General features: G+C 43.3%; 1 protein-coding gene across 1 annotated transcript in view; it reads right to left on the bottom strand.

Annotated features, from left to right (window-relative positions):
- LOC119483778 (protein NLRC3-like) overlaps positions 1–25,596 on the bottom strand; it is a 66,908-nt gene that overhangs the window by 11,537 nt on the left and 29,775 nt on the right. The window contains exon 3 of the mRNA XM_037762248.1: positions 566–723. Within this exon, the coding sequence (XP_037618176.1) occupies positions 566–723 (158 nt within the window). The remainder of the gene's footprint in view (positions 1–565; positions 724–25,596) is intronic.

Here is a 25,596-nt window from a genome sequence, read left to right as displayed (position 1 = left end):
GTTTAATCTCACTGTGACGACATTTACTGCACGTTGGATGTAATGAATGAAATGCAGAGGATGAAAGTGAAATTAAAAGCGTCCGTCTCCACAGTAAATCATGTTGAGTATTTAAGGGGTTATTTATTTCTGCTTTAGAACGTTAACACCGTGAAATAAAAAGAAAATAACATTTCTTTCTCTCATTCACTACACCGTCACGCTACGTCTCTCTGTGTCTCTTCTGCTGATCGCCCTCTCACTCGTGTTGTCTCTCTTGTGTTCTCTGTCTTTTTGGCTGGACCGCAGAGGGCCAGCCTTACAACCGCAAAGGTCTGTCACTGAATGAGTGATAAAGTTACACGATTGGTCGTCTGAGTGTCGGAGTTTCCTCATTGACCTCTGGATCGTATGCCAACGTTGGTGTATGTATATATGTCTATGGCTTGAACGGCCAGTTGAGTGGAGCAGCGCGTCCCCTAGTGTCCTCGCAGGACCTGGTGAGACTTTTATGACTTTTTATGTATTAAAACAACAAGTAGTGTTTCAGACATGGAGACGTCAGCAGACAGATGTAGAGTCTTACTTTGTACAGTGCTGGTCTGACCGGCTGGCTGCAGTCCAGCTCTGGTTCTGGATCTTTTTCCACACTGGGGACAGGAGGAGTCTCCTGATGAAGCAGACTGGTCCAAGTACACAGCACAGCAGGGCAGCTGGTCCTCCACAGAGACATCACTCCTCTTCCTCTTCCTGTGAAGACATGTCTTTATAACTAAAAGGCTTTGTTGATTGGCCGACACTGTCTCAAAGCTCAGATGGTCACAGGGAACAGTTAAAGTGTTGTTACTTTTCTGTTTGAATTCAGCATTCAGTCTGTGATGACAGTGTTCCTTTTATTTCAACTCTCCTGCTTTCATAAACACTAATGAGCTGAATTTTACTATCTGGCTGTCTTATTAACCTCTTAACAATCCGACGGACGATATTCAGTCTATAGGTTGTAGCGGCTCAGTTTTAAAGCTAGAGTGAAGATACTGGTAACATGAAACTATAGAAAACCTAAGGAATCCAATGGTACCAACCATGTCATGCTAGCTTGTCTGGAAGAACGCTCCAACCTGAAGATATGTGAAAGAAAATGGGTTCTATGGGTACCCACGAGTCTGCCCTTTACAGACATGCCCACTTTATGATAATCACATGTCATAGTCAAGTCAGCACACTGACAGCTGTTGTTACACGTTGGGTTTCAGAGGGGTCCCGCCTACGTGGCAATCCTCCAGAGGGGTCGTCCTCCAGAGGGGTCGCCCTCCTGATCAGTTTCTCCTGTCTGTCCTGTCCCCGGGTCGTACGCCTGAGTTTTCCTGCCCCGTCCCTGTTCAGCGCCCGGCCGCTTGCCCCTTAATCCCTCCTCCGGACTCCCTCCACCCACCCTGATGGAGTTCATAGACTCTGTTTTAGGGACGTCTGGGATCCGTCCCTTGAGAAAGGGGGGTACTGTCATGGTCTTGGGTTTTGGTTGTAGTTTGTTTCCTGTTTTATTTTGTAGGTTCAACACTTTCTACAGCTACTTCACAGTGAAAGTCCTCCATTAAAGAGAGCTGATCATGTCCTTAACAGTCTCACGGTCACTTTGGGCAGCTTACCTTGAGTTAGTTAGGTTTGAACTGAGGTTAGAAGTGGTCTAAATAGTGTGGTAGACCAGCAGTCTAAGACACACAGTATGTAACAGTGGTGTCTCTGGTTCAAATCCAGATGGTTTACATTTATTTTTATGTCATTCTGTTTTCTGTCACTTTCTACTGTCAACTATTAAATGAAGGCATGAATTCAAATATTCTAAAAAGAGAAGTGGTCCAAATTTACATTACTGCCCCTTTTAGTATGAGCAGATAACTTTAACATCACTACTGCCCAGGGATGTTTGTTCTTGACCTTAAGGAACAACATATGGTGGAGAAAATCTAAGGTCAAAGGTCCACTTACTAATGATCCAAAACTTTCAACTGCAAGCTCTGAATCTTTAGTAAGTGAGCTTAAATTCCCTTCACCATATTCTACATCAGTAGTTAGTTAAAGAACAAACTCAAACATTCAACTTGCGTTAGTTTGGATCAGAAAGTCACACAATAACACAAACTAACTAACCGATAGAAGCAGCAGTAGAGCAGCAACTCCTGTGTTCTGAGAGGGAAATTACTGCTTTTGTGAATGAAGTCTGGTGGCTCTGAAGAGAGTGATATAACTACGTGGTCTCTATTGCTCTGGTCTATTATGACCTCTCTATTGCTCTGGTCTATCATGACCTCTCTATTGCTCTGGTCTATCGTGACTTCTCTATTGCTCTGGTCTATCGTGACCTCTCTATTGCTCTGGTCTATCGGGACCTCTCTATTGCTCTGGTCTATCGTGACCTCTCTATTGCTCTGGTCTATCGTGACCTCTCTATTGCTCTGGTCTATCATGACCTCTCTATTGCTCTGGTCTATCATGTCCTCTCTATTGCTCTGGTCTATCATGTCCTCTCTATTCCCGAGGTAAAGCTCCCGTCCACAGCTGCTTTACCTCTCCATCAGACAGCCCTTTCTGACGGGGAACTGAAGCTGTTATATCGCTCTCTTCAAAGCCACCAGACTCCATTCACAAAAGCAGTCATTTGACTTCCCAGAACACGGGAGTATACGTACAACCCCACTTCAAAGAAGCTGTCATAACAGCTGATTTTAGGAGAAGTCAAGTATTTTGAGGACAAATGTGAGAAAATGAATTACACATTTGAAGCACATTCTTTCAGATTCTGAATAGTTGTAAATCTTTACAGTGACTTCAACGTTCAGGCAGAAATATGAATATTTTCTTGAAGTGTAAATTGTGAAATGGAGGTTCTCAGGTGTTTTGTTACAGAAATACAATCAGTAGTTTGTGGCTCTAAAACCCAGACTAAGATCCATCTTAGTTTGAAACAGTATCTGCACTAATAGTTCTGCATCAGGAATATAAATCTGTTAGCAGAACATTTAGTCTTCATCCTCAATGCATCATCATCCATCAGGTCAGCGCACAGTAGAAACAGTCTCTTACTTTGTGTATGAGGGTCCAGGTTCATTACTGAAGTTTGGAGGATACCACATGGACCAGTCACTCTTCATAGACAGACAGCTGGGTACTGGAGACTCTGCTCTCTGTCTGGACTGAACTCTGCAAACACCAAGATGATTTTATTCACATCACATGAATCCTTGATAAATTCTCTGATGACAAAGACATTTCAGTAGCTCTACATACACAAACTGCTGCTACTGTCAATAATGTGGTTTAAAGTTTGTGTTAGTCCTCTTAGATTACAGTTGTTCTGGGTGACTGACAGCTGTCACAGATACGAAGAGGAAGAATGCACTAATTCATTCTCTTTGTGTCACCAAAAGTGTGTTAAACTTCACTTAGTAAATACATTTAATATAAATGTTATATACAAACACACAATCAACTAAATCATGGCATTGGCATGGCATCACTTTGTTTTATATCATCCTGTATCTTCCCAGTGGTGTTCCTTATGTATTCAAATCTGAACTCTACGTGTCTACTGTTTTAGAGTCAAAATGCTGTTTTCCCTTCAAGCCCTTCTAAAAATGTTCTCCCACGTGACCTGACGTAGGTTTCTACATGATGACACTGCTACATATACAGTCTATATACATCCTTATAGTCAGTGTATTAATACAGTATATACACATCCTTATAGTCAGTGTATTAATACAGTAACTTAGATGGCGGTTGGCGTGCTCCCAGTTAGGAGAAGCAGACAGGAGTACCTGCATGAAGCTAAGCGATGTACTGCTGTGGACGCCACGTTAGCTCAGATTAGAAAGTCACACAATAACACAAACTAACTAACCGATGGATGCAGCGGTAGACCAGCTACTCCTGTGTTCTGAGAGGTAACATTACTGCTTTTGTGAATGGAGTCTGGTGGCTTTGAAGACAGTGATATAACGGCTTCAGTTCCCGTCAGAAAGGGCTGTCTGATGGCGAGGTAAAGCAGAGAAAATATTCGAATATAGTGTACACTTAAACAAATATTTATATATACATTTTATTTAGGTGGCTAAAATACGTTTTTCTGCTGCTCCCGTCCACAGCTGCTTTACCTCGCCGTCAGACAGCCCTTTCTGACGGGGAACTGAAGCCGTTCTATTTCATTCTTACTGACCGCCAGAGGACGGTGCTTTAGCACTGGATATCTCCATCTCGCATATGCGCAGGTCGAGTAATTATACCAACAAAGTCACCTGTGACCATGTGATGACGTATGGCGCATGCCCCAGTATAAAACCCCTACGTCATCACGCAATCTGTTCCTTCTATCTTCTCGCCAGCGAGTATACTGGTAGCAGGTCAATCTGGCTCGTCGCTTGTAGCTTCGTAACCTGAGGGTTGGTGCCTCGTTCTTACGTCCACCAGAGGCTGCGACAAGCTTATATTGAAAGAAAGAAAAAAAAAAAAAAAACTTTATTGTTTTCGGCGAACGGACAGCGGTGTTTCACCGTTACGGTTTGTGCTGAACTAACGTTACTATCCAGGTGAGTAGCCGGCGGTTCGCCGGACCCACCTGGTCCTTTTCCTGTGTTGTTAGCTCTCTGCTCTCGGAGGAATGCGACATCAACAGTGAGTACATTGTTTGAATCAGTTAAAGCTACTGCATGATAGCTGAGCTACTGCATGATAGCTGAGCTACTGCATGATAGCTGAGCTACTGCATGATAGCTGAGCTACTGCATGATAGCTTTTGTTTACAGCCTTGTTAAATTAAGCAGACAGTGCCTGAGTGCGCTGCTGCCATATGATAGCTTTGTTTAAAGCGTGGTTAAGTTATCGGCCAGTGCCTGAGTGTGCTGTTGCCGTATGATTGCTTTTATTTAAAGCCTTGTTAGGTTAAGCAGACAGTGCATGAGTGCGCTGCTTCCATATGATAACTTTTGTTTAAAGCCTTGTTAAGTTGATCGCTTGTTAAGTTCATCGGCCAGTGCTTGAGTGCGCTGCGGCCGTATGATAGCTTTTATTTAAAGTGTTATTAAGTTCATCGGCCAGTGCTTGAGTGCGCTGCTGCCGTATGAGTGCTTTTGTTTAAAGCGTTTCAGAGGCACGCTCCGCCACGGTAGCAGCCTAGCTTGTGTGTAGAACAGCGGCACTGTGTTTTCGCTGTTGCCAGCTGGCATAGTAAGATAATTGGGTACTGTTGAGTTCGACAGTAGCTGTTAATAGTGACAGCATAGTATTAGCTGTGTACTAATATTGTGGATGACATGTTGGGCACGCATGTCTGTAACACCTGTATGGCCCCCCTCCACACTGAGGATGGCCATGATCAGTGCCCTGCCTGTCTGGGGATTGAACACCTCAGGGCAGGTGTCTCTGACAACCCCTGTATGTGCTGTAGCTTTATGCCAGTGTCTGTGAGAATGGCTAGAATTGCAGAGATAGGTGGTGATACTGGGCTGGCCCCTGCTAGTGGGCCTGCAGACCCAACAACATCTAAGAGACGCAGGGCGGTCTCACGTGGTCCACCAAAAAGACTCAAAAGAGTGGACACTTTAGCTCTCAAAGTCGGCAGTCTGTCATCAGAGTTTGCCCAGATTAAAGAGCTCCTGTTCAATCTCCAGCCTGTTAATAGGAGGCCAGTTACCGGTGGTGACTCCGCCACAAGGGACTCGCCTTCTCAGGATGATGATGATGATGATGTACTATCAACTGCAGCCTCCTGCAGTTTGTTTACAGACATGGGGCAGGACGTGGAGAAAGCCACAGCCTCTCAAGCCTCTGATGCCTTTTCTCAAGGATCTGATGGCGGATCATTACATGGGTCAGCAGCTGGCCATGCCACAATGAAGCCAGCAATTCGGATGGCTTTAGCACGCCTGGGGCTGGACGAAGCGCCGGTTACAGCAGCTCCGTCAAGCGCCTTTTTCAGGCAAACGCCACAGTCCACTGCCTTTTCAGTCCCTCCTTCTAAGCCCTATATTGAAGAGCTCCAGAGGTGCTGGGCAGACCCTAAGTTGTTTTCCCATCACACCAGTGATTGCAGAAACTTGGCTGCCATGCAGGAGGCAGGTAGCTATGGGTTAGACCGTATGGGCCCGGTCGAGCCTGCCATTGCCTCTTTAATAGTATCCCCAGATGAGGCTCTCAGAACTGATGCCCGCTGTCCCCGTCCTCAGTGTCGACTGACCGATGATCTCCTTGCAAGGAGTTATAACATAGCAGCACGAATGGGGCGTATGGGCAATTCATTTTCCCACCTCATCCTGGCTCTGTCTCAGAGCCTGCAGGAAACTGGTACGGACCCCGCTGCTCAGACCCTCAGTGATGCATCCCTTCAGGCATTTGCTTTCATGTCTAGGGAGCTTGGAAGGTTGATGTCAACCATGACGCTGGCACGCCGCCAGGTCTGGCTAGCGCAGTCCCCTCTGGCGGAGGGGTGTCGTCGCACCCTCCTTTCCCTTCCAGTGGTTCCGGGGCAGATGTTTGGGCCGGCTGCTCAGCAGGCACTAGAGCGTAGTGCACAAGCAGATCAAGCCAGGCAGCAGTTTGCTGGCCTGCGGCGGGGCCCAATTCCAAGGCAGAGGGATCTTTTTACACCTGGTCCCAGCCATTCTTATCCACCTGCTCGCCCAGGTGGACGAGCTAGAGCCTCTCGCTATTCTGGGCAATATGATAAGCCGCGGCAGGCTCTTTCCCGGCCGGCTTTTCAGATGCCAAGAGGACCAGCCCCCAGGTGTCGCCCCCCTAAAGGCTTTAGGGGGCGGGGGGGGTCGGACCTGAGGCTCGAGGGGCCGGTGTCGGACACTTCTCACAGCAGCACCTCAGCTACTGGGAGAGGGAGACCACAGACCCTTGGGTGGTGTCCACTCTGTCCAAGGGATACACGTTACAGTTCCGATGCCGGCCACCCACTTTCTGCGGGTTCAGAATGTCTGTGGTCACAGATCCCGCAAAATCCCTGGCCCTCAGCCAGGAACTAGTAACCCTCATAGAGAAAGACGCCATAGAGCCTGTAGAGTGGCATACACGGCTCAGTGGGTTTTATTCAGTGTATTTTCTAATTCCGAAGAAGGATGGCGGGTTCCGCCCAATCCTAGACTTGAGAGGGTTGAACAAGTTTTTAAAGGTCCGGCCATTCCGCATGTTGCGGATGGCGGATGTTCTCCAGTCAATTGCACAAGGGGCCTGGTTTGTATCAATAGATCTCAAAGATGCCTATTTTCATGTGCCTATTGCCCCCCACCACAGGCAATTCCTAAGGTTTGCCTTTCGAGGACGGGCTTACCAATTCAAGGTGATGCCTTTCGGTCTCTCACTGGCCCCTCGCATATTTACGAGGTGCGTGACAGCTGCTCTTTCCCCCATGCAAGCCAGGGGTTTGACAATCTTGCCGTACCTGGACGATTGGCTACTCATTTCTCCAACTGTGGAGCACGCAGTCAGAGACACAGCTACGCTCTTAGGTCATGTAAGCCAGCTGGGCCTTACAGTGAACTACACCAAGAGCAATCTTACGCCCAGTCAGCGGGTAGATTACCTGGGCATGACACTCGACTCACAGTCAATGAGAGCATTCCTTTCCCCAAAGAGAGTGGAGGCTATTCTGCAACTTATCGGTTGCTTCCAGAGGGGCAGGGTTTTGAAGTACGGCCTCTTTCTCAGGCTGCTGGGCATGCTGACAGCCGCATCCATGGTCGTCCCTCTGGGTCTTCTTTCCTTACGGCCCCTTCAAATCTGGGTCAACGGACTCCACTTGGACCCCAAGTGGCACAGGGGCAGGAGCGTGAGAGTGTCCAACTCTTGCTGCCGAACATTGAAGCTGTGGAGGAGCAAGGTGTATCTGACCACGGGGGTTCCTCTGGGGGTAATCCCCTCCCGTCGAGAGGTTGTGGAGACAGATGCCTCACTTTTGGGATGGGGTGCAGTCTGGCAGCGCAGGACCATCAAGGGCCGATGGAGCGTGCAGCAGAGGTTAGAACACATAAATGTGCTCGAACTCAGAGCAATATATCTGGCACTACGACATTTTCTCCCAGTACTGAAGGACCGGCATGTACTCGTCCGGACAGACAGCACATCAGCGGTATATCATATCAACCATCAGGGAGGCACCAGGTCCAGGCAGAGTCTGCGAGTGTCACAGCAGCTCCTTACGTGGGCATTTCCCCACTTCCTGAGCCTCAGGGCCGTACATCTCCCAGGCGCGCAAAACATTGCGGCAGATGTTCTCTCCCGCCAGGGGCCGCCAGAGGGAGAGTGGAGACTCCACCCAGAGGTAGTGGGAGTGATTTGGAGCCGATATGGCAGAGCGGAAGTGGACGTCTTCGCCTCAGAAGCGTCAGCACATTGTCCCCTCTGGTACTCCCTAAGGGAGAGGACCAGCCCTCTGGGGCAGGATGCCCTCGCTCACACTTGGCCAGCATGCCTTCTGTATGCCTTTCCACCGATTTCACTCATTCGTGTGACGCTGGACAGAGTCCAAGTAGGAGGCCACAAACTACTGCTGGTAGCCCCCAACTGGCCAGGCAGGCCGTGGTTTCCAGTGCTCCTGAAACTGGTCAATGGGGAGCCATGGCGTCTCCCAAGGAGACCAGACCTTCTCTCTCAGCTGGAAGGACGCATATGGCATCCGAATCCAGATCGCCTTCAGCTGTGTGTCTGGCCATTGGAAGCCAGGATCCCCTCCTGGCATCCTGTGACCAGTCAGTGATCCATACGGTGTTGAGTTCGAGGGCCCCCTCCACTAGGTCCCTCTACGCTAATCGATGGAAGCTTTTTTCCCAGTGGTGCAAGACAAAAGGTGAGGTACCAGAGAGTTGCTCAGTGGCCATTATTCTGCGTTTCCTGCAGTCATTGTTGGATGGTGGCAGATGTGCATCAACTTTGAAAGTATATGCAGCTGCCATTTCAGTGGGGCACTTGAGGGTGGACAACCAGACAGTGGGGTCACACTATCTGGTTAGTCAGTTCTTGAAGGGCGCACAGAGGCTTAGACCACCAAGAGTCACTGTAGTGCCATCATGGGACTTGAAATTAGTGTTAAGGGTTCTGTGTCAACCCCCGTTTGAACCGTTGGAACAGGCAGAACTGAGGTGGTTGTCTGCCAAGACAGCATTTCTGCTTGCCATCACATCAGCGAAGCGAGTGGGTGAACTTCACGCCCTATCAGTGAGCGAGATGTGCATACGTTGGTACCCAGATGGTTCAGGGGTTACTCTCCTACCAAATCCATCCTTCATGCCAAAGAGGGTGCCTCCCTCGCATGTAAACCAAGCCATTGAATTGGCGACATTCAGTCAGCCAGGTTCATCTGAGGGGCCAGAGGAACCGTCAGTGCTACTGTGCCCGGTTCGGGCACTCAAAGCGTATGTGGAGGCCACTGCCAACTTATGTAAAACTGACCAACTTTTTGTTTGCTATGGGGGCTGTAAGAAGGGCGAACCCCTATCAAAACAGAGACTATCTAATTGGATTGTGGATGTGATTCTACATGCTTATAGGTCAGAGGGCTTGCCTCTACCTAGTAATGTGAAGTGCCACTCTACTCGGAGTGTGTCCACATCTTGGGCAGCCTTGAAAGGAGTCTCTCTGCAAGACATCTGTGCTGCGGCGACCTGGGAGTCTTCATGTACCTTTGGTCGCTATTACCGTGTTAATGTGGCTGCTCCGCACGCTGTGGCAACAGCCGTCCTATCAACGGCTTCCATTCCTTAGTGCGGTAAGCATTCCTCGTGACTTTGCTGGTATAAGTCATCCAGTGCTAAAGCACCGTCCTCTGGCGGTCAGTAAGAATGAAATAGAACGTGAGTTACGGATGTAACTACGGTTCTATGAATTCTGGATGACCACCAGAGTTGTCTGTCACTCGGAATCTGGGCGAGAAGATTCTGAAGGAAAAGATTGCGTGATGACGTAGGGGTTTTATACTGGGGCATGCGCCATACGTCATCACACGGTCACAGGTGACTTTGTTGGTATAATTACTCGACCTGCGCATATGCGAGATGGAGATATCCAGTGCTAAAGCACCGTCCTCTGGCGGTCATCCAGAATTCATAGAACCGTAGTTACATCCGTAACTCACGTTATATCGCTCTCTTCAAAAACACCAGACTCCATTCACAACAGCAGTCATTTAACTTCCCAGAACACGGGAGTATACGTACAACCCCACTTCAAAGAAGCTGTCATAACAGCTGATTTTAGGAGAAATCAAACCAACACAGTATTTTGAGGACAAATGTGAGAAAATGAATTACACATTTGAAACACATTCTTTCACATTTTGAATAGTTGTAAATCTTTACAGCGACTTCAACGTTCAGGCAGAAACATGAATGTTTTCTTGAAGTGTAAATTGTGAAATGGAGGTTCTCAGGTGTTTTGTTACAGAAATACAATCAGTAGTTTGTGGCTCTAAAACCCAGACTAAGATCCATCTTAGTTTGAAACAGTATCTGCACTAATAGTTCTGCATCAGGAATATAAATCTGTTAGCAGAACATTTAGTGTTCATCCTCAATACATCATCATCCATCAGGTCAGCTTACAGTAGAAACAGTCTCTTACTTTGTGTATGAGGGTCCAGGTTCATTACTGAAGTTTGGAGGATCCCACATGGACCAGTCACTCTTCATAGACAGACAGCTGGGTACTGGAGACTCTGCTCTCTGTCCGTACTGAACTCTGCAAATACCAAGATGAGTTTATTCACATCACATGAATCCTTGATAAATTCTCTGATGACAAAGACATTTCAGTTTCTAAACACACAAACTACTGCTACTGTCAATAATGTGGTTTAAAGTTTGTATTAGTCCTCTTAGATTACAGCTGTTCTGTGTGACTGACAGCTGTCACAGATACGAAGAGGAAGAATGCACTAATTCATTCTCTTTGTGTCACCAACAGTGTGTTAAACTTCACTTAGTAAATACATTTAGTATAAATGTTATATACAAACACACAATCAACTAAATCATGGCATTTGCATGGCATAACTTTGTTTTATATTATTCTGTATCTTCCCAGTGGTGTTCCTTATGTATTCAAATCTGAACTCTACGTACCTATGTTTTAGCATCAAAATGCTGTTTTCCCTTCAAGCCCTTCTAAAAACTTTCTCCCACGTGACCTGACGTAGGTTTCTACATGATGACACTGCTACATGTACAGTATATATACATCCTTATAGTCAGTGTATTAATACAGTCTATATACATCCTTATAGTCAGTGTATTAATACAGTATATAAACATCCTTATAGTCAGTGTATTAATACAGTAACTTAGATGGTGGTCGGCGTGCTCCCAGTTAGTAGAAGCAGACAGGAGTACCTGCATGAAGCTAAGCGATGTACTGCTGTGGACGCCACGTTAGCTCAGATTAGAAAGTCACACAATAACACAAACTAACTAACCGATGGATGCAGCGGTAGACCAGCAACTCCTGTGTTCTGAGAGGTAACATTACTGCTTTTGTGAATGGAGTCCGGTGGCTTTGAAGACAGTGATATAACGGCTTCAGTTCCCGTCAGAAAGGGCTGTCTGATGGCGAGGTAAAGCAGAGAAAATATTCTAAATATAGTGTACATCTAAACGAATGATTGTTTGTTTCTTTTAGATGGCTAAAATAAGTTTTTCTGCTGCTCCCGTCCACAGCTGCTTTACCTCGCCATCAGACAACCCTTTCTGACGGGGAACTGAAGCTGTTATATCGCTCTCTTCAAAGCCATCAGACTCCATTCACAAAAGCAGTAATTTTACTTCCCTGAACACGGGAGTATACGTACAACCCCACTTCAAAGAAGCTGTCATAACAGCTGATTTTAGGAGAAGTCAAACCAACACAGTATTTTGAGGACAAATGTGAGAAAATTAATTACACATTTGAAGCACATTCTTTCAGATTCTGAATAGTTGTAAATCTTTACAGCGACTTCAACGTTCAGGCAGAAATATGAATATTTTCTTGAAGTGTAAATTGTGAAATGGAGGTTCTCAGGTGTTTTGTTACAGAAATACAATCAGTAGTTTGTGTCTCTAAAACCCAGACTAAGATCCATCTTAGTTTGAAACAGTATCTGCACTAATAGTTCTGCATCAGGAATATAAATCTGTTAGCAGAACATTTAGTCTTCATCCTCAATACATCATCATCCATCACGTCAGTGCACAGTAGAAACAGTCTCTTACTTTGTGTATGAGGGTCCAGGTTCATTACTGAAGTATGGAGGATCCCACATGGACCAGTCACTCTTCATAGACAGACAGCTGGGTACTGGAGACTCTGCTCTCTGTCTGGACTGAACTCTGCAAATACCAAGATGAGTTTATTCACATCACATGAATCCTTGATAAATTCTCTGATGACAAAGACATTTCAGTAGCTCTACATACACAAACTACTGCTACTGTCAATAATGTGGTTTAAAGTTTGTATTAGTCCTCTTAGATTACAGCTGTTCTGGGTGACTGACAGCTGTCACAGATACGAAGAGGAAGAATGCACTAATTCATTCTCTTTGTGTCACCAACAGTGTGTTAAACTTCACTTAGTAAATACATTTAGTATAAATGTTATATACAAACACACAATCAACTAAATCATGGCATTGGCATGGCATAACTTTGTTTTATATCATTCTGTAACTTCCCAGAGGTGTTCCTTATGTATTCAAATCTGAACTCTACGTACGTAAGTTTTAGAGTCAAAATGCTGTTTTCCCTTCAAGCCCTTCTAAAAATGTTCTCCCACGTGACCTGACGTAGGTTTCTACATGATGACACTGCTACATGTACAGTCTATATACATCCTTATAGTCAGTGTATTAATACAGTATATATACATCCTTATAGTCAGTGTATTAATACAGTAACTTAGATGGCGGTCGGCGTGCTCCCAGTTAGGAGAAGCAGACAGGAGTACCTGCATGAAGCTAAGCGATGTACTGCTGTGGACGCCACGTTAGTTCAGATCAGAAAGTCACACAATAACACAAACTAACTAACCGATGGATGCAGCGGTAGACCAGCAACTCCTGTGTTCTGAGAGGTAACATTACTGCTTTTGTGAATGGAGTCTGGTGGCTTTGAAGACAGTGATATAACGGCTTCAGTTCCTGTCAGAAAGGGCTGTCTGATGGCGAGGTAAAGCAGAGAAAATATTCTAAATATAGTGTACATCTAAACGAATGATTGTTTGTTTCTTTTAGATGGCTAAAATAAGTTTTTCTGCTGCTCCCGTCCACAGCTGCTTTACCTCGCCGTCAGACAGCCCTTTCTGACGGGGAACTGAAGCCGTTATATCGCTCTCTTCAAAAACACCAGACTCCATTCACAACAGCAGTCATTTAACTTCCCAGAACACGGGAGTATACGTACAACCCCACTTCAAAGAAGCTGTCATAACAGCTGATTTTAGGAGAAGTCAAACCAACACAGTATTTTGAGGACTAATGTGAGAAAATGAATTACACATTTGAAGCACATTCTTTCAGATTCTGAATAGTTGTAAATCTTTACAGTGACTTCAACGTTCAGGCAGAAATATGAATATTTTCTTGAAGTGTAAATTGTGAAATGGAGGTTCTCAGGTGTTTTGTTACAGAAATACAATCAGTAGTTTGTGTCTCTAAAACCCAGACTAAGATCCATCTTAGTTTGAAACAGTATCTGCACTAATAGTTCTGCATCAGGAATATCAACCTGTTAGCAGAACATTTAGTCTTCATCCTCAATGCATCATCATCCATCAGGTCAGTGCACAGTAGAAACAGTCTCTTACTTTGTGTATGAGGGTCCAGGTTCATTACTGAAGTTTGGAGGATTCCACATGGACCGGTCACTCTTCATAGACAGACAGCTGGGTACTGGAGACTCTGCTCTCTGTCTGGACTGAACTCTGCAAATACCAAGATGAGTTTATTCACATCACATGAATCCTTGATAAATTCTCTGATGACAAAGACATTTCAGTAGCTCTACATACACAAACTACTGCTACTGTCAATAATGTGGTTTAAAGTTTGTATTAGTCCTCTTAGATTACAGCTGTTCTGGGTGACTGACAGCTGTCACAGATACGAAGAGGAAGAATGCACTAATTCATTCTCTTTGTGTCACCAACAGTGTGTTAAACTTCACTTAGTAAATACATTTAGTATAAATGTTATATACAAACACACAATCAACTAAATCATGGCATTGGCATGGCATAACTTTGTTTTATATCATTCTGTAACTTCCCAGAGGTGTTCCTTATGTATTCAAATCTGAACTCTACGTACGTAAGTTTTAGAGTCAAAATGCTGTTTTCCCTTCAAGACCTTCTAAAAATGTTCTCCCACGTGACCTGACGTAGGTTTCTACATGATGACACTGCTACATGTACAGTCTATATACATCCTTATAGTCAGTGTATTAATACAGTAACTTAGATGGCGGTCAGCGTGCTCCCAGTTAGGAGAAGCAGACAGGAGTACCTGCATGAAGCTAAGCGATGTACTGCTGTGGACGCCACGTTAGTTCAGATCAGAAAGTCACACAATAACACAAACTAACTAACCGATGGATGCAGCGGTAGACCAGCAACTCCTGTGTTCTGAGAGGTAACATTACTGCTTTTGTGAATGGAGTCTGGTGGCTTTGAAGACAGTGATATAACGGCTTCAGTTCCCGTCAGAAAGGGCTGTCTGATGGCGAGGTAAAGCAGAGAAAATATTCGAATATAGTGTACACTTAAACAAATATTTATATATACATTTTATTTAGGTGGCTAAAATACGTTTTTCTGCTGCTCCCGTCCACAGCTGCTTTACCTCGCCGTCAGACAGCCCTTTCTGACGGGGAACTGAAGCCGTTATATCGCTCTCTTCAAAAACACCAGACTCCATTCACAACAGCAGTCATTTAACTTTCCAGAACACGGGAGTATACGTACAACCCCACTTCAAAGAAGCTGTCATAACAGCTGATTTTAGGAGAAGTCAAACCAACACAGTATTTTGAGGACAAATGTGAGAAAATGAATTACACATTTGAAACACATTCTTTCACATTTTGAATAGTTGTAAATCTTTACAGCGACTTCAACGTTCAGGCAGAAACATGAATATTTTCTTGAAGTGTAAATTGTGAAATGGAGGTTCTCAGGTGTTTTGTTACAGAAATACAATCAGTAGTTTGTGGCTCTAAAACCCAGACTAAGATCCATCTTAGTTTGAAACAGTATCTGCACTAATAGTTCTGCATCAGGAATATAAATCTGTTAGCAGAACATTTAGTCTTCATCCTCAATGCATCATCATCCATCAGGTCAGTGCACAGTAGAAACAGTCTCTTACTTTGTGTCTGAGGGTCCAGGTTCATTACTGAAGTATGGAGGATTCCACATGGACCGGTCACTCTTCATAGACAGACAGCTGGGTACTGGAGACTCTGCTCTCTGTCCGTACTGAACTCTGCAAACACCAAGATGAGTTTATTCACATCACATGAATCCTTGATAAATTCTCTGATGACAAAGACATTTCAGTTTCTAAATACACAAACTACTGCTACTGTCAATAATGTGGTTTAAAGTTTGTATTGGTCCTCTTAGATTACAGCTGTTCTGGGTGACTGACAGCTGTCACAGATACGAAGAGGAAGAATGCACAAATTCATTCTCTTTGTGTCACCAACAGTGTGTTAAACTTCACTTAGTAAATACATTTAGTATAAATGTTATATACAAACACACAATCAACTAAATCATGGCATTTTGGCATTTGCATGGCATAACTTTGTTTTATATTATTCTGTATCTTCCCAGTGGTGTTCCTTATGTATTCAAATCTGAACTCTATCTACGTATGTTTTATCATCAAAATGCTGTTTTCCCTTCAAGACCTTCTAAAAACTTTCTCCCACGTGACCTGACGTAGGTTTCTACATGATGACACTGCTACATGTACAGTATATATACACTCAGTGGCCACTTTATTAGGTACATCTGTACAATCTAGTAGGCTACAATCCTGTCATAAAGTTAACTTTTATGATGCCTATAATGTTCAGTTTTTGTTCACTGTCATAGAGGTGTTAATTCAATTATATGTTTAGCACTGAGGTCATAGATAGTGGTTAGGGCTGTCCTCGACCAAAGAAATTCTTTGTCAACTAATCGATTAATTTAATCGAGAGATCAGTAAGACTGAGTTTCTCCCCAAAGAATCACACACTTTAAATCTCGTGTTTGTCAGAGATGTGCTCATAAGTTTCTTGGAAATAAGTCATTCTGCATGAAAAAAAGCACAAAAAAACGGCTAATCGACTAAAGAAATCTCAGTCGACTAAGACCAAAACGACCGATTAGTCAACTAATCTACTAAGATAGGGGCAGCCCTCATAAATAAGGAGGACAAAAATTAGAAACACCACTTAATACAATGTAGTCCAGTACAACTCCACTGCAAACTACAACCTCAATAATAAACAGATTTCTGACAATGTCAACAAAAAGGTATAAATTGATGGCAGAGCTGTTGCATTGAATTGCAATAGATTGCACAGGTGTACCTAATAAAGTGGCCAGTGAGTGTACATCCTTATAGTCAGTGTATTAATACAGTAACTTAGATGATGATGCTGCTACATGTACAGTATATATACATCCTTATAGTCAGTGTATTAATACAGTAACTTAGATGATGGTCAGCGTGCTCCCAGTCAGGAGAAGCAGACAGGAGTACCATCAGGAAGCTAAGCGATGTACTGCTGTGGACGCCACGTTAGTTCAGATCAGAAAGTCACACAATAACACAAACTAACTAACCGATGGATGCAGCGGTAGACCAGCTACTCCTGTGTTCTGAGAGGGAAAATTACTGGTTTTGTGAATGGAGTCTGGTGGCTTTGAAGACAGTGATATAACGGCTTCAGTTCCCCGTCAAAAAGGGCTGTCTGATGGCGAGGTAAAGCAGAGAAAATATTCTAAATATAGCGTACACTTAAAGGGACTATTTGTAACTTTCAGAAATGCTTCTTAACAGCGACACCTGTGGCCGTGAAATCAACGAAAGTCAGCGTCGGGCTCGCGCTTGCTCGCTCTCAATATACCTGAACGAGCATCACTCAAAACAGTGAGGCCACACAAGTCAGCTAAAACCACAATATCACTCTATATTTCAGCTGCTTGGCAGTAATGTTAGCTGACCAGACGAAGGTCTCTCCATGAACATGATTTAGATCTGATCCTAGTGTTGGCTTTTCCTGCCTAAGTGCAGGCTGAGGCAGCGGGGCTCTGCAGCGTGTCTCCCTGCTCTCTCCTCCCGCAGCCGGAGAGAGCAGAGGAGACACCGGTACCCGGTCGGTAACGAGAAGACAACGTAACTCTCTGAAGAGCTCCGTCACTTCACAAGACACGGGAAACCTCTGTTGGTCTGGAGGAGCTGCAGCAGTTATTTCTGCACAAACGTCCCCTGTACATTCACTAGATATTCTCAGAGCTAAACTAACTCTTCTGCAGTGTGGAGTGAGCGCGCGTTCACGTCTAGAGGTGGAGCGAGCTGAGCTGTCTGAGTGAAGGCGAGCAGGCAGAGGAGGAGGGTACAGCGGCTACACGCGAACGCGCATATGCGAGCGCGCATGTGTGACGACCCGCTACATTTATGCGCGTACAAAGTTACAAATAGTCCCTTTAAACAAATATATATATATATATATATATATTTTTTATGTGGCTATAATACGTTTTTCTGCTGCTCCCGTCCACAGCTGCTTTACCTCTCCATCAGACAGCCCTTTCTGACGGGGAACTGAAGCTGTTATATCGCTCTCTTCAAAGCCATCAGACTCCATTCACAAAAGCAGTAATTTTACTTCCCAGAACACGGGAGTATACGTACAACCCCACTTCAAAGAAGCTGTCATAACAGCTGATTTTAGGAGAAGTCAAACCAACACAGTATTTTGAGGACAAATGTGAGAAAATGAATTACACATTTGAAACACATTCTTTCACATTTTGAATAGTTGTAAATCTTTACAGTGACTTCAACGTTCAGGCAGAAACATGAATATTTTCTTGAAGTGTAAATTGTGAAATGGAGGTTCTCAGGTGTTTTGTTACAGAAATACAATCAGTAGTTTGTGGCTCTAAAACCCAGACTAAGATCCATCTTAGTTTGAAACAGTATCTGCACTAATAGTTCTGCATCAGGAATATAAATCTGTTAGCAGAACATTTAGTCTTCATCCTCAATGCATCATCATCCATCAGGTCAGTGCACAGTAGAAACAGTCTCTTACTTTGTGTCTGAGAGTCCAGGTTCATTACTGAAGTATGGAGGATTCCACATGGACCGGTCACTCTTCATAGACAGACAGCTGGGTACTGGAGACTCTGCTCTCTGTCTGGACTGAACTCTGCAAACACCAAGATGAGTTTATTCACATCACATGAATCCTTGATAAATTCTCTGATGACAAAGACATTTCAGTTTCTAAACACACAAACTACTGCTACTGTCAATAATGTGGTTTAAAGTTTGTATTAGTCCTCTTAGATTACAGCTGTTCTGGGTGACTGACAGCTGTCACAGATACGAAGAGGAAGAATGCACTAATTCATTCTCTTTGTGTCACCAACAGTGTGTTAAACTTCACTTAGTAAATACATTTAGTATAAATGTTATATACAAACACACAATCAACTAAATCATGGCATTTGCATGGCATAACTTTGTTTTATATTATTCTGTATCTTCCCAGTGGTGTTCCTTATGTATTCAAATCTGAACTCTACGTACCTATGTTTTAGCATCAAAATGCTGTTTTCCCTTCAAGCCCTTCTAAAAACTTTCTCCCACGTGACCTGACGTAGGTTTCTACATGATGACACTGCTACATGTACAGTATATATACATCCTTATAGTCAGTGTATTAATACAGTCTATATACATCCTTATAGTCAGTGTATTAATACAGTATATAAACATCCTTATAGTCAGTGTATTAATACAGTAACTTAGATGGTGGTCGGCGTGCTCCCAGTTAGTAGAAGCAGACAGGAGTACCTGCATGAAGCTAAGCGATGTACTGCTGTGGACGCCACGTTAGCTCAGATTAGAAAGTCACACAATAACACAAACTAACTAACCGATGGATGCAGCGGTAGACCAGCTACTCCTGTGTTCTGAGAGGTAACATTACTGCTTTTGTGAATGGAGTCCGGTGGCTTTGAAGACAGTGATATAACGGCTTCAGTTCCCGTCAGAAAGGGCTGTCTGATGGCGAGGTAAAGCAGAGAAAATATTCTAAATATAGTGTACATCTAAACGAATGATTGTTTGTTTCTTTTAGATGGCTAAAATAAGTTTTTCTGCTGCTTCCGTCCACAGCTGCTTTACCTCGCCGTCAGACAGCCCTTTCTGACGGGGAACTGAAGCCGTTATATCGCTCTCTTCAAAAACACCAGACTCCATTCACAACAGCAGTCATTTAACTTCCCAGAACACGGGAGTATACGTACAACCCCACTTCAAAGAAGCTGTCATAACAGCTGATTTTAGGAGAAGTCAAACCAACACAGTATTTTGAGGACAAATGTGAGAAAATGAATTACACATTTGAAGCACATTCTTTCACATTTTGAATAGTTGTAAATCTTTACAGCGACTTCAACGTTCAGGCAGAAACATGAATATTTTTCTTGAAGTGTAAATTGTGAAATGGAGGTTCTCAGGTGTTTTGTTACAGAAATACAATCAGTAGTTTGTGGCTCTAAAACCCAGACTAAGATCCATCTTAGTTTGAAACAGTATCTGCACTAATAGTTCTGCATCAGGAATATAAATCTGTTAGCAGAACATTTAGTCTTCATCCTCAATGCATCATCATCCATCAGGTCAGCGCACAGTAGAAACAGTCTCTTACTTTGTGTCTGAGAGTCCAGGTTCATTACTGAAGTATGGAGGATTCCACATGGACCGGTCACTCTTCATAGACAGACAGCTGGGTACTGGAGACTCTGCTCTCTGTCCGTACTGAACTCTGCAAACACCAAGATGAGTTTATTCACATCACATGAATCCTTGATAAATTCTCTGATGACAAAGACATTTCAGTTTCTAAACACACAAACTACTGCTACTGTCAATAATGTGGTTTAAAGTTTGTATTAGTCCTCTTAGATTACAGCTGTTCTGGGTGACTGACAGCTGTCACAGATACGAAGAGGAAGAATGCACTAATTCATTCTCTTTGTGTCACCAACAGTGTGTTAAACTTCACTTAGTAAATACATTTAGTATAAATGTTATATACAAACACACAATCAGCTAAATCATGGCATTGGCATGGCATAACTTTGTTTTATATCATTCTGTAACTTCCCAGTGGTGTTCCTTATGTATTCAAATCTGAACTCTACGTACGTAAGTTTTAGAGTCAAAATGCTGTTTTCCCTTCAAGCCCTTCTAAAAACTTTCTCCCACGTGACCTGACGTAGGTTTCTACATGATGACACTGCTACATGTACAGTATATATACACTCAGTGGCCACTTTATTAGGTACATCTGTACAATCTAGTAGGCTACAATCCTGTCATAAAGTTAACTTTTATGATGCCTATAATGTTCAGTTTTTGTTCACTGTCATAGAGGTGTTAATTCAATTATATGTTTAGCACTGAGGTCATAGATAGTGGTTAGGGCTGTCCTCGACCAAAGAAATTCTTTGTCAACTAATCGATTAATTTAATCGAGAGATCAGTAAGACTGAGTTTCTCCACAAAGAATCACACACTTTAAATCTCGTGTTTGTCAGAGATGTGCTCATAAGTTTCTTGGAAATAAGTCATTCTGCATGAAAAAAAGCACAAAAAACGGCTAATCGACTAAAGAAATCTCAGTCGACTAAGACCAAAACGACCGATTAGTCAACTAATCTACTAAGATAGGGGCAGCCCTCATAAATAAGGAGGACAAAAAATTAGAAACACCACTTAATACAATGTAGTCCAGTACAACTCCACTGCAAACTACAACCTCAATAATAAACAGATTTCTGACAATGTCAACAAAAAGGTATAAATTGATGGCAGAGCTGTTGCATTGAATTGCAATAGATTGCACAGGTGTACCTAATAAAGTGGCCAGTGAGTGTACATCCTTATAGTCAGTGTATTAATACAGTAACTTAGATGATGATGCTGCTACATGTACAGTATATATACATCCTTATAGTCAGTGTATTAATACAGTAACTTAGATGATGGTCAGCGTGCTCCCAGTCAGGAGAAGCAGACAGGAGTACCATCAGGAAGCTAAGTGATGTACTGCTGTGGACGCCACGTTAGTTCAGATCAGAAAGTCACACAATAACACAAACTAACTAACCGATGGATGCAGCGGTAGACCAGCTACTCCTGTGTTCTGAGAGGGAAAATTACTGGTTTTGTGAATGGAGTCTGGTGGCTTTGAAGACAGTGATATAACGGCTTCAGTTCCCCGTCAAAAAGGGCTGTCTGATGGCGAGGTAAAGCAGAGAAAATATTCTAAATATAGCGTACACTTAAAGGGACTATTTGTAACTTTCAGAAATGCTTCTTAACAGCGACACCTGTGGCCGTGAAATCAACGAAAGTCAGCGTCGGGCTCGCGCTTGCTCGCTCTCAATATACCTGAACGAGCATCACTCAAAACAGTGAGGCCACACAAGTCAGCTAAAACCACAATATCACTCTATATTTCAGCTGCTTGGCAGTAATGTTAGCTGACCAGACGAAGGTCTCTCCATGAACATGATTTAGATCTGATCCTAGTGTTGGCTTTTCCTGCCTAAGTGCAGGCTGAGGCAGCGGGGCTCTGCAGCGTGTCTCCCTGCTCTCTCCTCCCGCAGCCGGAGAGAGCAGAGGAGACACCGGTACCCGGTCGGTAACGAGAAGACAACGTAACTCTCTGAAGAGCTCCGTCACTTCACAAGACACGGAAAACCTCTGTTGGTCTGGAGGAGCTGCAGCAGTTATTTCTGCACAAACGTCCCCTGTACATTCACTAGATATTCTCAGAGCTAAACTAACTCTTCTGCAGTGTGGAGTGAGCGCGCGTTCACGTCTAGAGGTGGAGCGAGCTGAGCTGTCTGAGTGAAGGCGAGCAGGCAGAGGAGGAGGGTACAGCGGCTACACGCGAACGCGCATATGCGAGCGCGCATGTGTGACGACCCGCTACATTTATGCGCGTACAAAGTTACAAATAGTCCCTTTAAACAAATATATATATATATATATATATATTTTTTTTTTAGGTGGCTATAATACGTTTTTCTGCTGCTCCCGTCCACAGCTGCTTTACCTCTCCATCAGACAGCCCTTTCTGACGGGGAACTGAAGCTGTTATATCGCTCTCTTCAAAGCCACCAGACTCCATTCACAAAAGCAGTAATTTTACTTCCCAGAACACGGGAGTATACGTACAACCCCACTTCAAAGAAGCTGTCATAACAGCTGATTTTAGGAGAAGTCAAACCAACACAGTATTTTGAGGACAAATGTGAGAAAATGAATTACACATTTGAAGCACATTCTTTCACATTTTGAATAGTTGTAAATCTTTACAGCGACTTCAACGTTCAGGCAGAAATATGAATATTTTCTTGAAGTGTAAATTGTGAAATGGAGGTTCTCAGGTGTTTTGTTACAGAAATACAATCAGTAGTTTGTGGCTCTAAAACCCAGACTAAGATCCATCTTAGTTTGAAACAGTATCTGCACTAATAGTTCTGCATCAGGAATATAAATCTGTTAGCAGAACATTTAGTCTTCATCCTCAATACATCATCATCCATCAGGTCAGCTTACAGTAGAAACAGTCTCTTACTTTGTGTCTGAGAGTCCAGGTTCATTACTGAAGTATGGAGGATTCCACATGGACCGGTCACTCTTCATAGACAGACAGCTGGGTACTGGAGACTCTGCTCTCTGTCTGGACTGAACTCTGCAAACACCAAGATGAGTTTATTCACATCACATGAATCCTTGATAAATTCTCTGATGACAAAGACATTTCAGTTTCTAAACACACAAACTACTGCTACTGTCAATAATGTGGTTTAAAGTTTGTATTAGTCCTCTTAGATTACAGCTGTTCTGGGTGACTGACAGCTGTCACAGATACGAAGAGGAAGAATGCACTAATTCATTCTCTTTGTGTCACCAACAGTGTGTTAAACTTCACTTAGTAAATACATTTAGTATAAATGTTATATACAAACACACAATCAACTAAATCATGGCATTGGCATGGCATAACTTTGTTTTATATCATTCTGTAACTTCCCAGAGGTGTTCCTTATGTATTCAAATCTGAACTCTACGTACGTAAGTTTTAGAGTCAAAATGTTGTTTTCCCTTCAAGACCTTCTAAAAACTTTCTCCCACGTGACCTGACGTAGGTTTCTACATGATGACACTGCTACATGTACAGTATATATACATCCTTATAGTCAGTGTATTAATACAGTATATAAACATCCTTATAGTCAGTGTATTAATACAGTAACTTAGATGGTGGTCGGCGTGCTCCCAGTTAGTAGAAGCAGACAGGAGTACCTGCATGAAGCTAAGCGATGTACTGCTGTGGACGCCACGTTAGCTCAGATTAGAAAGTCACACAATAACACAAACTAACTAACCGATGGATGCAGCGGTAGACCAGCAACTCCTGTGTTCTGAGAGGTAACATTACTGCTTTTGTGAATGGAGTCCGGTGGCTTTGAAGACAGTGATATAACGGCTTCAGTTCCCGTCAGAAAGGGCTGTCTGATGGCGAGGTAAAGCAGAGAAAATATTCTAAATATAGTGTACATCTAAACGAATGATTGTTTGTTTCTTTTAGATGGCTAAAATAAGTTTTTTCTGCTGCTCCCGTCCACAGCTGCTTTACCTCGCCGTCAGACAGCCCTTTCTGACGGGGAACTGAAGCCGTTATATCGCTCTCTTCAAAAACACCAGACTCCATTCACAACAGCAGTCATTTAACTTCCCAGAACACGGGAGTATACGTACAACCCCACTTCAAAGAAGCTGTCATAACAGCTGATTTTAGGAGAAGTCAAACCAACACAGTATTTTGAGGACTAATGTGAGAAAATGAATTACACATTTGAAGCACATTCTTTCAGATTTTGAATAGTTGTAAATCTTTACAGTGACTTCAACGTTCAGGCAGAAATATGAATATTTTCTTGAAGTGTAAATTGTGAAATGGAGGTTCTCAGGTGTTTTGTTACAGAAATACAATCAGTAGTTTGTGTCTCTAAAACCCAGACTAAGATCCATCTTAGTTTGAAACAGTATCTGCACTAATAGTTCTGCATCAGGAATATCAACCTGTTAGCAGAACATTTAGTCTTCATCCTCAATGCATCATCATCCATCAGGTCAGTGCACAGTAGAAACAGTCTCTTACTTTGTGTCTGAGGGTCCAGGTTCATTACTGAAGTTTGGAGGATTCCATATGGACCGGTCACTCTTCATAGACAGACAGCTGGGTACTGGAGACTCTGCTCTCTGTCTGGACTGAACTCTGCAAATACCAAGATGAGTTTATTCACATCACATGAATCCTTGATAAATTCTCTGATGACAAAGACATTTCAGTAGCTCTACATACACAAACTACTGCTACTGTCAATAATGTGGTTTAAAGTTTGTATTAGTCCTCTTAGATTACAGCTGTTCTGGGTGACTGACAGCTGTCACAGATACGAAGAGGAAGAATGCACTAATTCATTCTCTTTGTGTCACCAACAGTGTGTTAAACTTCACTTAGTAAATACATTTAGTATAAATGTTATATACAAACACACAATCAACTAAATCATGGCATTGGCATGGCATAACTTTGTTTTATATCATTCTGTAACTTCCCAGAGGTGTTCCTTATGTATTCAAATCTGAACTCTACGTACGTAAGTTTTAGAGTCAAAATGCTGTTTTCCCTTCAAGACCTTCTAAAAATGTTCTCCCACGTGACCTGACGTAGGTTTCTACATGATGACACTGCTACATGTACAGTCTATATACATCCTTATAGTCAGTGTATTAATACAGTAACTTAGATGGCGGTCAGCGTGCTCCCAGTTAGGAGAAGCAGACAGGAGTACCTGCATGAAGCTAAGCGATGTACTGCTGTGGACGCCACGTTAGTTCAGATCAGAAAGTCACACAATAACACAAACTAACTAACCGATGGATGCAGCGGTAGACCAGCAACTCCTGTGTTCTGAGAGGTAACATTACTGCTTTTGTGAATGGAGTCTGGTGGCTTTGAAGACAGTGATATAACGGCTTCAGTTCCCGTCAGAAAGGGCTGTCTGATGGCGAGGTAAAGCAGAGAAAATATTCGAATATAGTGTACACTTAAACAAATATTTATATATACATTTTATTTAGGTGGCTAAAATACGTTTTTCTGCTGCTCCCGTCCACAGCTGCTTTACCTCGCCGTCAGACAGCCCTTTCTGACGGGGAACTGAAGCCGTTATATCGCTCTCTTCAAAAACACCAGACTCCATTCACAACAGCAGTCATTT

The sequence above is a fragment of the Sebastes umbrosus genome, chromosome 24 (assembly GCF_015220745.1).
Source record: "Sebastes umbrosus isolate fSebUmb1 chromosome 24, fSebUmb1.pri, whole genome shotgun sequence".
In the NCBI taxonomy this organism is placed as follows: domain Eukaryota; kingdom Metazoa; phylum Chordata; class Actinopteri; order Perciformes; family Sebastidae; genus Sebastes; species Sebastes umbrosus.
The sequence above is the reverse complement of the archived record's forward strand: the minus strand, read 5'-3'. Positions and strand labels throughout refer to the sequence as shown.